This window comes from Muntiacus reevesi, chromosome 1, assembly GCF_963930625.1.
Source record: "Muntiacus reevesi chromosome 1, mMunRee1.1, whole genome shotgun sequence".
NCBI classification, from domain to species: domain Eukaryota; kingdom Metazoa; phylum Chordata; class Mammalia; order Artiodactyla; family Cervidae; genus Muntiacus; species Muntiacus reevesi.
Window position 1 is genome coordinate 137,433,643 of NC_089249.1, and position 16,584 is coordinate 137,450,226.

Sequence of the window (16,584 nt, forward strand, 5' to 3'; positions counted from 1 at the left end):
GAAAGACTGAAACAGAGGCATTCTGAAAGCATTTTGCATTGGAGAAAAAACAATCTTTTTAGGCGATGTTGAGGTTTAGTGTATCTGTTGATATCTAAGTGAAGATGTAGAATAGGTGGCTGGAATACAAATCTGAAGTTCTGGAGAGACTCCAGAACACAAACTATCTTCTTTCTTTCTCTTTACCTACCCATGTAGCTTTAGAGCCATGAGATTGAATGAGGTCAGCTGGGAAAAGAAAGAGACCCAATACAAAGCCCTATATATTGAGATTAAGGAGAGAAAGATGGCCGGCAAAAAAGACTGGGAAGAACTGGCCAAGAGGGTAGAAGAAAAATCAGAAACAAGAGATTTCACAGAACTCAACAGAAGCAAGTACTTCCAGGAGATAATAGCTCTTTCCTTCTACTGCAGTACCTTGGAGACCGCATGCTCCAGATGGTAGACGGCCACAAGATTCCCTTTGGACTTTGCAGCTTATTCATGGTGCCATCTCTTCCAGGAATTTTCCCTGATGTTCCAAGATAGACTGTAAGTCCCTGAACCTGAGGATCTGACTGGTTATCATTGTGTCTGAGTACCTGGCATAGTGCCTGACATACACACATTCCTCACAGATCATCCAGAGAAGTGTCTTTTACTCCCTACTGGCTTCTTTTGGAGGGTTTCATGGAAAGCATTTCTTCCCATTGGAATGATTACCATCTTGTCAAATAATTAAGCTTAGGCATTTACTTCTTCCAGGGTAGGTGTTGAGTTTAGAAGAGGCCACAAGAAGAATAAAAGAGGGTAAGGACACCCATTGGATCTTAAACATAACATTTTCCCTCTAATGAAAGTGTTTTTAGCTAAGTCCCTTGAGAAGGCAAAGAACCATTCATTCTCATTTCCTCAAGTCTTAGGCAAAAAGACACAAGCATGATATTTTTAAGTTTAGCTAATTTAGGAATCAGCAAACTATGGCCCATGGACCAAATCTGACTGGTTCCCTATTCCCTGTTTCTGTATAGCCAGTGAACTAATAATAATAGCTTTCACATTTTTAGATGGTTGACAACCAATCAAAAGAAGGATCCTTTTTAGTGACATAAAAATTTTATAAAATTCAAATTTCAGTGTGCAAAAATAAAATTTTGGATACAGCTTTGTCTATGTATTTCTAGACTGTCAATGGCTGCTTGCATGTGATAACAGCAAATTTTAATGGTTATGACAAAGATCATAGGTCTGCAAAGCTGAAAATATTTATTATTTCAGCCTTGGAACTTTATAGAAAATATTTGCTGACTCCTAAGCTAGACTTACCATCTTGCTTGCTAACAGGTGGTAAAATAACCTCTAGTATTTAATTGTTCACACCTAACCTATCCTAGCAATTATTTAAAATCACAAGTGAGTGAACAATTGTCTAGCTTCTCAATGGGAAGATGGGTGGCTGCAGCTATGTTTTTTCCCTCTTTGGGGATCTTTCACCAATTACCTATGCCATCGCCATGATGGGGGAGGACTGCTCCTTTACTGCTCCGGCACTAGTGTGAGCATGTAACACTTCCTTTATTAACTGCCCACAGTCAAGTTTACCAAGACCAAAGATACAGATAACACTTTGAGAAATGATGAAGGATGAATAGCTAGAAACACTTAATGTAGCTCTAAGGAATGGTTCATTCACCTTTATTTTGGAGTTTCCTCTTGGGTGTTCAAAATGATGAGGAAGCAGGGTACCCCAACACCTGGGCATTTTCTCAGGCATGTGAAGACATTATGCAACCCAAACCCAAGACCGTTTTCCCACTAGAAGCAAAATATGACTGCTCAGAAGCAAAATATGACTGCTCATTTCCCAGTATCAGGCCCACATTTGATGTATACTGATTACTGGACTCTCTTCCTAAGCATAGGAATGTGATCTGTTTCCTTCCAGCCCTTACTTAGTGGTCATTTTTTAAATGTTCTTCATGGAGGACTGTGACAAGAGTTTAATGTAATGACATGGAGAAGGGCCATATGGAGTGAATAATGCCTTCATTCTCTGCTGACATGCTATAAATAACTACATCCAAACCACTAAGAGATAACATATTGTGCTGTTTTGAGTAGCCAAGGCTACAAAGAAAGAGCTCTATCATAATAACATTGCTCAGTTTTAGACAGTAACTAAAAAAAAAAAAAGCTTACTAGTATTTTTTTTTAAATGCCAAGTTACATTTGCATACAGATCCCAAGGGTTAAAAGGAAGAAGTGTTTAAAAAAATTTCACACCTTTTAGGTTTACATCAGTTGGTGTTTCATACAGAAACTGATGACAGAAACAGTGGTAAGAGGTGAAAACCATGAAGCTTAGAGTAAGAGAAAAGAGATCTTACAACAACCCACAGAAAGATCAAACACAAAAAAGGGAGATTCAGACAGAGAGGAAGTCAGCAGAGCTTGGTCAATGTGGCGTATTTCAGAGTATGGGTTTCTCTCTTTGTGAATGTTTGCAACTACTCTGAATAAGCCAGCTTCCTTGGTTCAATTCATAACCATCCACGAGTTCATAAACACAACAAGTTGCTACATTCATTGTTATGGTGGTGGTTTATTATATAGGATATGAGAAAGTTACCATTCTGCCTTGATGGGTTTTTAATTCAACAGATAAACACTTGAAAAAAAAAGAAAAAACTTTTCACACATCTCTAAACAGGTCATTATCAAGTGTGAGTAAAAATGACAAGAATTTATGAGCCCAGAGTTTCCCTATTTTATATTTTAGCTTAATGTGATACAACTTAACTTCTCAGACTATATACTACCTTGGACTTGGACATAAAATATGGCTTACATCCAAGAATTTTATCTGTATAATGTATATATTCTAATCCTTAAGACATTTTAAAAATGCATCACTTTGACATGTGTGACAAAAGGATAACAGAAGTAAGCTCTGGATTTCAAAACTGACACACATTCAAAGAGAGAACAGTGGCTCAACGTTAAAACATTATTATCATAAAATGAGAGGAAAAATTATAATTTGTTGAATGAATTCATTTATAAACATTTTTAGAGAAATGAAATTACTGTTAAGAAGAAAGGAAGTGTATACAATTATTCTATGATTTATATATTATTTATTTGATTAATAATTTATATCCTTGAAAGTCATTCGATTTCATCAGTTACCAAAAATCACTAGCAGCTCACAGAAAATGAATGTAGCTTAGTCATGAGGCTAGTTTACATGCACAAATATCTGTAAGTTTCACAAATAAGCACTTAGCTTTTCTGCCATTAATGGCTGAAAATCTCCAGATTATAAAGCAATGGATAATATGCTGATTATTTTTCCTCTGAGACAAATTTAGACAAATTATGAAGTTGTATATTGAATCACTGAGTGCTTTCGAAAACTAATACTCAAACGGCTATTTCTTATGTCTCCAAAGATTTAGAAGAGGCATAAAATTCATATAAACATTTTTTCTTTAATAAAATATTTGACTCAGTTCAGTTGCTCAGTCGTGTCCGACTCTTTCCGACCCCATGAACCACAGCACGAACTTCAATGAAAGCCATCCCAATAATTATAAAAAAAAAAAAAAACTCATCAGACTGAAAAATATATTTGACCTCCTGTTCATAGCTATGGGCAGTCTATGGTACTCATGTGAGAAGTGAGTATCAAAGTTTGAAGAAGTGCAGGGCTGTAATATTTGGAAAAGAGGATTGTTGGATGTTAAACTTTATTTTATAATGTTATGTCTCCAGAGACTACCTTTTCCCAAGCTTTTAGTATGGCTTGTAAAGCCATATTAATTTTCATAGAACCCAAAAGGCAAGATGCATCAAGGTTTATTGATAAAGGAATGAAATTAATTACTAGTCATAACTTTGTGGAATAAGAGAGAGTAACTGAGATAGTAAGTGAAATAGAAGTAAGAGATAAAATCAAACAGAGGCATAAAGCTTGTAACCAATGTGATAATATGTGACAAACAAGAGTAGGACTTAACTAATGTCAAAAATTTCCAAGAAATATAAACATATCTCTCTGGACAGCTTCAATACTTAAGCTGATGTTAAAATGAGCTTGTTAATTAATGCATTGTTTTGATTTAGTATCAGTACTTTAGAGTCTATTCTAAGGAAATTATTACATCTACCTCTCTCTCTTTCTTGTCTTTCACACCTTTTATCCACCCCTCCTTCCCCGCCCTCCCCCCCGCCTTTTTTTTGGACACGAACCTTCTTCTGGTGTTTGTGTTCGCAATGATTCACTCCAATCACTCCAGCTACCTTTATAAAGATGTAGCTTAGAGGAAATCTGAAATTCATATTCTGTAAAGGGTTTCAGATCCAGCAAGTCATGTCTTCCTTTGGCATTTGTGGCATTAACCTTGAAACCAACAAGATTTTGTTAAGTGCCTGTTAATATTAAATTAATTAAAATAAAGGTAAGAAAACCAAACTAGATAACCCTTTTTACTTTTCAAATTTGTCATTCAATGAGAAGAAATATAATGACTGGGTTACTGAATACATATGATATTAACCTGAAACAATAGAGTCTCATTAGAAACACAAAGACAAAAAAATTCATGGATCTAACAACTCATCTATATAGATTCCAAGGGGGATCCAGAAACCAGCTATAAAACAAGTAAAGCCTGAAAACTACTCGTTTTCAAAAAGGCCTTGAAAAAGTTTCTTTCTAACTAGATATTATTTTTTTATTTGGCCACAATTAGAATGCAATGAATGGAGCCACAAAACTGGCTCCAAACAGAAAAATTTAATTATATAAGAAAATTATTAAATGGTATGCTGCAGTCCTTGGGGTCGCAAAGAGTCGGATACAACTTAGTGACTGAACAACAACAACAATATATAAAAATTTAATTATTATACCTTTCTATATGTGGAACTAGGGCTTCCCTGGTGGCTCAGATGGTAAAGAATCCACCTGAGTTGGGTCCCTCGGTCAGCAAGATTCCCTGGAGAAGGGAATGGCAACCCACTCCAGTATTACTACCTGGAGAATTCCACGGACCAAGGAGCCTGGCGGGCTACACTCTACAGGGTCACAAAGAGTCAGATACAACTGAGCGACTAATATTTGAATAGGGTAAAATTCGCTCAGTCATGTCCGACTCTTTGTGACCCCAGGGAATAGTCCATGGAATTCTCCTATGTGGAACCGATCCTTTGTTATTATTATAGGCACTGTATTTTACCAAAATACTGGAAAGAATAATAATCCTACATTTTTATTGTAAAAATTTAATGTTCAATATTACATCAAAGTGTAAAGTTTTATCTTGGAATATTCAATTTAGATAAGCCTCTCAACATTCCCTAATATTTCTTTTTCCAATAGGTTAAAAAATTACTAGAACATGAGACTCCCTGGTGGTGTAATGGCTAAGACGCTGTGCTGCCAATGCAGGGGGCCTGAGTTCCATCCCTGGTCAGGGAACTAGATCCTGCATGTGGAAACTAAAACCCAGTGCAGTCAACTAAATATATAAATAATTTAAAAGAAATTACTAAAAAGTAATAATGGAAGTAATAATGGGGTATGGAGTAGAACAACAAGGAAAAGTGAATATTTACTAGAAATAAATCATAGAAAATTAGTGTGAATTTACAGAAGCTTATGGCTTAAAAAATTTCAGCATCAATGATCAAATTTTAAGATATTTGTTTTCATTTTTTTCTTTTTTTTGACGCATGGTTTATGGGATTTTAGTTTTCCCACCAGGAATCAAACCTGGACCCTTGGCAGTGTCCTAACCACTGGACTGCCAGGGAATTCCCTAAGATACTTCTCAATAAACAGAAATGCACATGATTGACTGATAAGTCTCACATGTATATGTGTACTTTTGGGCTAAACATTCTTAAACTCTATTTTGCTGGTATGAAAAAAGACATCTGGGCGGTGCTACTAAGAATTTCTCCCTGGTTTCCCCTTCACTCTAGAGACCATTACCATATTCCAGGATCTGCTGTTAATGGGCCGATATCTGAGTCGATTGAGCAGCACCAGCCCCTCATCTCTCCACAGAAGGGTACACCTGTTCACGGAAGCATTTACAAATTTGATCCTGATGTCCCACGGAGGAAGAGGCCTCACTGGTAACCAGGACAAACAAAAAAGTGTGAGTCAGGCTCCTCAACTGGAAATTATAATTACATGAGCTATAAAGAGTTGAACAAGTCTCATTTCTAAAATGCACAGCCGCCAACTTGGTGAAACAGCTAAGAGTCCCTCGCTTTTAGAAGGAAGAAAAAATTGGATTGACTTCTAAATCATTAAAGTAATTCCCTTTAATCTTCCCTAAAAATCTACCCATTTTTATACAGATAAACTACCATAAACATCACTGATAATTTGGATTTCATTTAATTCAATGATTTAAAGAAAACCAATGTGCCAAACCCAAGAGTTTCAATGACTGAGAAGGTAGAGGTGTGGCTAGTGGTGATCATGTTAGAAGGAGAAAAAATGTTGGCAGGAAAAGTCATAGGAAAGAGACACAGCAACAGAGGAATAAGAGAAGAAGAGGGAAAGACGGTGGCTAGAGATGAATGGTCAACGTAAAGAGAAGGAAGGCAAAATGGGCAAGATTGTGATGGCAAAATGTATAGCAGATGCTGACGTATGTCATTTACTGTACTGCACAGTACGGTGTATGTGTGCAGTGAGATGCTTTGGGGAGAGAGAAGAGAGACATGTGGTGTGAGGCCAGAGCTTCAGGCAGGCCAGAAGCTCAGTGTTACCTGGGAATGCCTGGAATTTGCCTCTGATTCAACTGGGCCAATTACACTTGCTCAGAAATGCGCTGGGACTGGCTAACTCCAGCTCCTAAGCTGATGAGAGGGGTAAACTTAAGTATTCTCTGAGGAAGATGCGTTTGGTACACGGATACACTTTACTTATAGTTTGCACCTGGCTGCTTCAGCCCTGCAGGCCCACACGCAGCCTTATCCTAGAACAATGGAGTAGCCGTGACCCTGAAAAGACACCTCCACCATGAAAGGCTTACACTAAGCTTCTTGAACAACCTCACATAACCCTCTCCTCACTCAGAAAGTATCACTGGCAGCCTATGCCTTCATAGGATCTGAAACCATCAGGCTCTTATTTTTCCAACACAGAGAATAATGTTGCATATTCCATTTTGTACAACCATGTCTCTATAGCGCTAGAGACCTACATCCTTTGCTTACATCAAAGACACATCTATCCTTTGTCTACGCCTACTGGCCACTCTCCATGAACCACTCTCCCTTTTGAAACCATCACACAAGTGATTCTAAAAATAATGTTCACAGGCTAAGATCAGCACCTAAAAAAGTGAAATAATACATACCTATGTCCAACAGTGTGAATGAGGATGGAAATGAAGAAGCACTCCCAAGACTATTGATAGCAGTAACCTTGACTGTGTAACTAGATTCAAGTGATTCAGGGGTTAGGTTGATTTCAAGGTCCAAATGATCACAATAGTGATCATTACATTGCTTTTGCCAAGTTAAATTTTTTGGTCCATTTAACCTGTAAATGAAAGATGCTTGTGTTTAGCGAGACACTTTATGTGCTGTTGCCTCCTTCTAGCACAAAGGAACAAAATGTTCAAGTATCGAAAATTCTTGATATGTTTTATTAGGGGATATACCATGGGAATATTTGTATTCTGTGGTCATAGGACCACAGTTCACCCCTCTTTTTTTTTTGATAGGAATGAAATGCTTTTTGACATTCATATGGGTGAGTAATGATCTCTACACTGCGTGCATGCGTGCCCAGTCGCTTCAGTCATCTCTGATTCTTCATGACTCCACGGACCACAGCCCGCCAGGCTCCTCTGTCCATGAGATTTTCCCAGCATGAATACTGGAGTGGGTTGCCATTTCCTCCTTCAGGGCATCTTCCTGACCCAGGTATCAAACCTGCCTCTCTCCTGCATTGCAGGTGGATTCTTTTTTCTTTTTTTTAAATAATTTTATTTATTTTTGTTTGTGCTGGGTCTCATGTCTGCATGCAGACTTTCTCTAGTTACAGTGAGCAAGGGCTACTCTTTGTTGCAGTATGCAGACCTCTCACTGCAGTGGCTTCTCTTGTTGCAGAGCACAGGCTCTAGAGTGTGCGGCTTCCATACCTGTGGCATGTGGGCTCAGTAGTTGCGGATCCTGGGCTCTAGAGCACAGACTCAACAGTTGTGGCACATGGGCTTAGTTGCTCTGAGTCATGTGGGATCTTCCTGGACCAGGGATCGAACCTGTGTCTCCTGCACTGGCAGGCAGATTCTGTACCTGCTGAGCCATCAGGGAAGTCTTGAATCCCGAAATCGTGGCTGACCTCTTTTCTCCTTAGGACAGAGTCAATCATCTAGAGGATCCATGGCCACCTTGGCATTTACTTCACAGAAGTGCCAGATCCAAGTACAGATCAGAACCCTAGGCCCCACTTCCTTTCCCCTATCTTCTCCTCACTTAGTCACAGCCCTACCAGCTAGATCTCTGGATGGGATTACAGAATTAATTCCAAGGGAAAGACTTTCCCAGACTCTCTCTTTTTGTAAACTCTCAGGTCAGATTGTTGCTGCTGTTCAGTTACTATGTCGTGTCCAACTCTTTGTGACCCCATGGACTGAAGCATGCCAGGCTTTCCTGTCCTTTACTATCTCCCAGAGTCTGCTCGAATTCATGTCAATTGAGTCAGTGATACCATCCAACCATATCATCCTCTGTCACCCCCTTCTCCTTCTGTCTCAATCTTTCCCAGCATCAGGGTATTTTCTAGTGAGTTGGCTCTTCACATCAGGTGGCCAGAGTATTGGAGTTTCAGCTTCAGCATCAGTCCTTCCAGTGAACACCCAGGACTGATCTCCTTTAGGATGGGCTGGTTGGATCCCTTGCAGTCCAAGGGGCTCTCAGGAGTCCTCTCCAACACCACAGTTCAGGAGCAGCAAGTCCTTAGTGCTCCGCCTTCCTTCTGCTCCAACTGTCACATCTGTGCATGACGACGGGAAGAGCCATAGCTTTGACAATGTGGACCTTTGTTGGCAAAGTGATGTCTCCACTTTTTCATATGCTGTATAGGTTGGTCATAGCTTTTCTTCCAAGGAGCAAGCGTCTTTTAAAAGGTGCTTTAAAAAGACAGTCCTCCAGGGCTAATGCAAAGCTACCACAAAAAAGAGTCTACTTATAAACCATGACCCAAGAGTTCGCAACTGCAAAAGAGAGAAGTTTAACCCTAGAGAGCAGTCAGTTTAACCCTATACAGCAGGGAAGAACCTCTATAACATGGGTCTTGGATGCCCTGAAGAGATCTCTGAGTCAGTTCTCAGGCCTAAGACATAAGTTCTCACACTTCAGATGAATGAACCAGTTTTACTAGAATTTTTTTTAAGTATCTAAGTATCTGGAGGTGTTTACTGCTTCTTCTCTCGGTAAAGCTAGAACTGTTAGATACTTCTAAATGTCATCTAAGAGAAGACCTACCAAAAAGCTGCAAATATAGTCTTACTCACTGTAAAGTGTATGCAGTATACAGGTGGGTGTCTCGTCCTCTGTCCCAGGCGCAGGTCACAGTTCCACGTTCTCCCTTCTGTATACAAGATAAGTTTCGAGGCTGTTCTGGAACAACTTTTTTAAAAAAAGAATAGAACTACCTATTTTAATCAGCACACATGTGGTATTTCAATTACATTATTGTTATTTGCCAAGAAGATAACAATACTTCCCCTATGTCTCCCATACGGAGATGAGCTGGGAGCTATTTCAAATCCCATCAAGTTCAAATGTACCTCCCAGGCATGAATTTGTTCTAATAACAATTGTAATAATAGTGGATATGGATCAAACACTTACTGTATGCCAAGTCTATACTAAGTATTTTATGAGTGGTTTTTCTCAATTGGACATTATAGCAGCTACATCAAGTACATACTATTATTATCTTAATTTTATCAAAGAGGACACTAAGAGATGAAGTATCTTGCCCAACATTACAAAACTATGAAGTGGCGAAATCAAGGCTCCAGCCCAGGAGTGGCTGACTTGAGTTCAAGCCTTTCACCATCATATTCTACTATTTTCCCTGACAAGTGAACATTCAGTGCTAGTTCCAATACCCTGGGTGATGATGAGTTTACATTTTTAGAATGAAGCTCATTCAAATATTAGAAACTTTTAAAACTTAGGGGCTTTCTTTCTCCATTGACCTGAAATTTATTGCCAAGGCACGTCTATCCATTGTCCCTAGTCAAGTCCTCCTGGGATGTACCACCTAAATCTAATTTCTGCAGCATCACCTGAAGCACCTAATGAATATTTATAAATTAATTCTTTATGAACACAGAGAAGGAAAACCTTCCATGAACCAGGCAGCGTTAGGTGTAGAAATGCAAAAGTGTACAAGGTAGGCATGGCCTCTTCTATCATAAGGTGTATATTTTTAAGTGACTATGAAGCCCCTTCATAGTCAAAGACAGAACTTTAACCCCCACTGCTACTCTTATTCGCAGCAGTACATGGTATCATCAACTTTGTCTGTCTAGGTTGGGAGCTTCTGCATTAAATCAGGTCACATCTCGACATTTCTTGCTGCCAGTTATAGGCCAAGTCGGTGATTGCTGGTCCACCTGCTTTCCAGCTTCCAAAACTTTGTTGCTGTGTCTCCCCTCCCATTCTTTTTGTCCTTTAGGGTTTGTGCCTCTAAAAAACTTTCTTTACTGCATCTTGGCTTTATTTCAGGGGGATTGAAAGAAAATACATGTGTACAAACCACCATCATTTCTCCAGTGCTTCACAGGGTCTTTTGATGACCAAATAAGATAGTGATAATACACCTGACACTTTCGTATGATGAAAAAGTTAGTCTCACTTTCACCCTTACACCTAAAAGTTTGCAGAGCATCTCACTTTAAAGACCATAGCTTTTACTCTCAAATCAAGCCAACTTATTAAATGTGAGTTTCCTGGACCATGAAATCAAGATGTCTACTTCAGGTTGGGACATGGGTTGGGAAGAGACTGTCTGTCCCAAGGTAAACCAGACCTAATTCTCTTCAATATAAATGTATAATAGCTGAAGCTAAGAAAACATCAGAAATCAAAGCCTCTGAAGTGAAAATGGTTTACTATGTAATTATTATTTGTATTATGTAAATGTTATTTGCATTATTATGTGTATTATTATTCTTATTATTTTCAAAAGTCCTACTTACTATATGAAATAAAAAGTCTTAAAAAATAACGTTCAGAAATATCAACAGCTAAGCATTATATTGAAAACAACTAAGCAAGAATCTACTGTCTTTCATTTATTTTCTTGGTTGTCCAAATAAGTTGTGGCCCAATCCTCTGAGGTTAAGTAGAGCCCTGGTTGTTTAATTACTGCGCAATCTGGATGAGCTCTGGGCAGCAGAGAAGCATAAGCCCAGGAGGGGGCCAGAAAGAAGAGGCTTCAAGGCCATCTACCCATTCCCAATCCTGAAGAACCAGTTACTTTTATGACAGGTCTACTTGGGGTATGCAATGTCACTCTGGACTACCACTGATCACCAAAGAGAAAATGGGCTGCCCAGTCCATCACCAGATAGAATTAAACTTACTGCACCAGGTGAAACCAACATTCATTGTGTCTTTTCTTGGAATGACTAGTCGTACTCAGAAAAAGGTGTTGCTTCCAGTCAGTTCTTTACCTCAAAGGTGCTAAACTTGTTCAAAGAGCAGCCATTTGATGGTGTGATTACCACCTGAGCACGCTGCACTAGCAACATTCCAGCATCGCTGCCCAGCTGAGCTACACCAGGGCAGACTGCCTTACCATTAGATCTCCTGATGCTATCAGTTGCCGCAGATGCATGCACAACCTCTGGATGGAAAAGGAAACAAATGAAAGGGGCTGTGGCACTCTCATGCATCTGAGCAAGGATGGGAAATGGAATGGAATGGCTTAAGGACATCTGCAAAGACACTGGCTTCCAAGGCCATCGTTAGCTCCCTAAAAAACCCACCTGCAGCACTGTGAACACTTGGAACTGACATCACAGAGCTGAGAATGTCTGATACCAATATCGTATGTTGGTCTATAAGACGGTGAATTACCTGGATAAAATATTCAGGTGTTCGGAAGACAAAGGAGGTGAGGACAAATGATGTTTTTAAGAAAAAATTTCATTTTGCCTATAACCAATACTTTATTTCCTCTCAAGCAAAACATGCTCAGCCATTCAGCATACTGCATACATGAAGAAAAGAGTAAAACCGATGGAACTGCAAACCTAGCGCTCATCACTTAAGTGCCTCCTATGTACCTGGTACTAGACTAAGCACTTTGCATCCAAGGTATCATCTAATCACCACAACCATCTTAGGAGGTAGGTGTTAGTATCTTCATCACACAGATGGAGAAACTGAGGCTGAGAGAACTGAAACTAAGAGTCCACTGCTAGTGGCTGGGTTGGGATTCAAAGCCCATGCTCCTTTTACTACATCACAGGCCATCAGAACTGAGATTACATGACCCATCAGAGCTGTGAATAGGAGCCCCTGAGATGGAAGAGGGGTATGAGACCTAGTTTATGCCTCCACACCCCCAGTGATTTGCTTAGATATGCTTGGTGTTCTGCTCAATGCTCGTGGTGGCCCTCCAGGAATTACTGCCTGGCACCAACCATGTCCTTATAGATCAGGGATCCTCAGTCTCCAGGATCTAATGCCTGATGCTCTGAGGTTGAGCTGATGCAATAATAATAGAAATAAAGTGTATAGTAAATGCAACATGCTTGAATCATCCTGAAACCAGCCCCCCTACCGTGGTCTGTGGAAAAACTGTCTTCCATGAAACTGGCCCCTGGTGCCAAAAAAGGTTGGGGGCTGCTGTTACAGGTCACAGAGAAGAGGCTTCTGTCTTTCCTGATAAGAGCCGCACTGAGTTCTGTACCATTCTCGTTATGACAGGAACCCTGTCCGTGCATCTTAGCCAGCCAGCCTGCAGCAGCAATCCCTCCTACTCTCCACACACCTCTCACCTGCCAGTTTGGAGCTTCCTGGGAACCACAGAGGGAACCACAGAGGCACCGCGTGCCCTGGGATGGCTCAGGGCCTTTGCGTGCTCACTGGCTTGCAGGGCTGGGCCTTCAAGGCTGCAGACTACAAGTGGCAGGAAGGTGTGCTGCTGGCTCATCCTGCGCACTGTGGCTCAGGTTGCAGACGCCAACTCTGACATCTTAGTTCTTACCCCTGGCGGCGGCGTGGAGAGACCCATAGTGCAAGCTAGCAGTGCGGGGGAGCTGGTGCTCTGTGGGTGAACTTTGACCTACACCAGACAGTTCTCTCTTTCACCCGTCACTCTATTGCCATATGTTCTTTCTGGGGATGTCCCTAATGACCAAGCAACCAGTTGTATCTTCTGGTGATGCCGTGACCAGGTCAGTAACTTAACCACCTCATGCTTGCTCCACTTTTTTCCTGGTTCACTCTCTCACTCTTGCTTCCCTGGAACCAGACAACTCCTCTCCCACTCTGAAGTCTTAGTACATCAGTTTTGTCTCAGACAGGTTTCTAGAAAACCCAGGGAATGACACTAAGTATGATGATAGTTCTCTCTTAACATCTGCTCAGTATAATAATCAGTGATCAGCAGTGAAGTGGATGGAAGAACAATTTTTTTTTTTACATTAAGTCAGAGAGGGGAGAAGTGTTCAGCCTTGGGAATCAGCCTGGACTGCACAAGTCAAAAGAGATACGTCTTATTTTTAGGAGGCTGTGGCTTTGAACAAACTCTTGTAAGTCAAAAAGGCACGTAGATTCAGATGCAGAAAGCCCTTTTCCTGATTTTCAAGTCCAAGGGCAACAGGTAAATGGTCTTAATGGCCAAAAAGAGGAGAGAAAGAGAGAGAGAGGCGAGGGGAAGGATGGAAAGGAGAGGGGAGGGGAGGAAAGGTGAGGAGAGGAGAGGAGAGGAAAGAGGAGATTTACTAAATGAGATCCCAGTTCTATTGATTTCTGGACTTAACATATTGAGGTGCTCATGTTACTAGGAAGATTAAATATATCCTTGAAGTGGGAGAAGAAAGAACACTGTCCTCTACTTGGATTTCTGCTTAATACATGTCAAATACCAGATCACCAGTCTTTAGGAACTCAGAATGGAATGCTCACCACCGACGGAGATCTCTGCCCCACATATTCGAATCTCGTCACTGCTGCTGCAGGCCAGCTTGCAGACAAACAGGGTTGTGCCCAGGGGAAGCCCTGTGACTCGAGAACTGAGGGAGTGACCATGGTCAAAATAAATTCTTCTGTCGAACTTGTAGAGGATTAACTTGCTAGAACTGGAGGATGGCAAGCAGCCTTGTTTGGGCTTCAAAGAGCAGGAAATGTTGACAGCTGATCCTAATGAAATGACATGGGAAGGCTGCACAGTCACATCCCCTCTCTTGCACACATCTGCAGTAAGATACAAATGCAAAAGATGAGTCGGCACATAAGAAACCTATTTCAGTTGGAGGGTCTGTGTAAATTTCCCAAAGCTGGATAAAACAAACCCCATCAAATCATGGAAATACACATAAGCCATGTTGCTCTGGCTCTGTTGGTGAAGCACAGTGAGGACAGAAGGCAATTGTATTAAAGTCTAACTGTACTTGAACTAAAGTATACATCCTTTTCAAAATAGTAATACTGTAACCAGAAATATAAATAGGAAAGTGGTGAGAAAATAGGGTTGGAAGAACATTCAGGAACACAGTTCTAGGAAAAGCCAATCTCTCTTACATGCAAATTATTCACCAAACTACTAAAAAGTACTTCCCAGAATAAATCACATTTGTTTCCCTGCCCATTTATGATTTATAACACTTACTTCAATACTCATACCAAAATGATTAAAAAGCTATCACAAACGCTTAAAAGGCTACTACAAATGTTAAAGGGCACATTTGGGAATAATCCCCTCTTGCTATATCAGGGGTATAAAGTATGTGTAATCCATAGAATTATTTTATAATAAACAGAAAATATTTAGGGGCTCTGGTATGTTTGTAGTTGGAATCAGGGGTGGAAATTAGGTCTTACCATGGCATTCCTCCAAGATGTAAGACCCTAGGTAGGATAAACCACTCTCAATACAGCTAATACTAAAGCACACAAAAGTATTTTTCTTTTAAAAAGAGTTCTCTATATTATTTTCCTTATGCCAGGTCCCACAATAAACTCTTATTAAAGAGAGAGGTCATTCTTACTCTCCAGGTGGTTCTATATGTATAAACACAACAGCTAATCGCGAATTAGCAGTTTTTGGTAGTACTCAGTAACTGCTGATGGAAAAAAAACCTTTATAGATTCACCCTGAATTTTTAGATATGATATAAAGCCTCCACTGAAAGTCTTTCGTTAATTGTAAAATTGCTTGGATCAACTACCATAAACAAATTGGTAAAAAGTTACTTAAGTCAAATAAAGGAAATATTAAATATTTATTTTAAATGAAAAGTTTCCATTTTTATTGTCAGCAATAAGTCTCTTCCTCTCTCTTACTTTTATGTTTGTTTTTTGTTTCTTTGATCCTAATGGGTTAAAAAGTACAAAATAAGTTGCCAATAAAAAAAGCAAAGAAAATGACAGCCATTATTTTCTTTTTTTTAGCAGAGCTGAATCCATCTATGAATACTCTGTTAAAATTCACTTCGGTTAAAATTCACTATAACATAAAACATCCATTCATGATTCCTAACCTGGTTACCTAGTTGCTTTCTTAAGAACAAAATATATCACTGGAGTTTCAATCATTAATATAATGAAATAAAATACATATTAGTAACATACTTAGAACCAAACTTATCCACTTAAACTTGACAGAATGCCTTAAAAAGACCATCAGAACATTTACCACAAATGCATATTTCATCTATAACTGAGAATTTAAACCAAAAACTCTCCACAGATTAGATTACAGAAATATCTTACCTATTTTTGCCTTAACTAACAGCAACATGGTGATAAAAATAAGTGCCAGTGAGCACCCGCTAACTGTATGTGCCATGAACAGTCAATTCTGGAATACACCTCTGTATGTTTCCTTGTAAAAGAAGACAAATTCATTCATGTTAAATACATTCAGAAAATACCACAATCAAAACAATTCAGAGGGCTTAAAATGCTCCTTTAATTTTCTCTGTGTTGTTAGGAGACTTTTTTAAAAAATGATGTTTAAAACCAATAAACTAAAAATCTTAGCCACCTCTAACCCCCATGTCATTTAAGTTTCTTGGGGTCAGCAAAGAGTAGGCAAAGAGATCTGATGTTTGGAGTCCTTTAGAACTGGGTTTAAATACTTTGAGGCTATGGGCAAAAATCTTAAGCCTATGGACTTAATTTTCTGAGATTCAGTCTCACACAAAGCTTCTTTCCTTCCAAACAAGTCTGTGTCATCATAGTCAAATGTACTAGTGTTAAAATCCCAAGAGTAATGAGAATTTCTGATCTAGTCACGTGCTCCTGGAAGTAACAGGAGATTAAAACATGGCTCATAACCACTACTACCCCCCACACCCCAGAACTCAGTACAAGACTGATTTCCTT

General features: G+C 39.6%; 1 protein-coding gene across 3 annotated transcripts in view; it reads right to left on the reverse strand.

Moving 5' to 3' along the window:
• The window catches only part of IL12RB2 (interleukin 12 receptor subunit beta 2), a 68,332-nt gene extending 52,287 nt beyond the window's left edge, over nt 1-16,045 (reverse strand). For all 3 annotated transcript variants that reach the window (XM_065911230.1, XM_065911229.1, XM_065911232.1), the window contains exons 1-6: nt 15,970-16,045; nt 14,164-14,451; nt 9,525-9,639; nt 7,362-7,546; nt 5,978-6,120; nt 4,231-4,381 (exon numbers count right to left, since the gene is read on the reverse strand). In XM_065911230.1, the coding sequence (XP_065767302.1) occupies nt 4,231-4,381; nt 5,978-6,120; nt 7,362-7,546; nt 9,525-9,639; nt 14,164-14,451; nt 15,970-16,045 (958 nt within the window). The remainder of the gene's footprint in view (nt 1-4,230; nt 4,382-5,977; nt 6,121-7,361; nt 7,547-9,524; nt 9,640-14,163; nt 14,452-15,969) is intronic.
• Between the last annotated feature and the right edge of the window lie 539 nt (nt 16,046-16,584).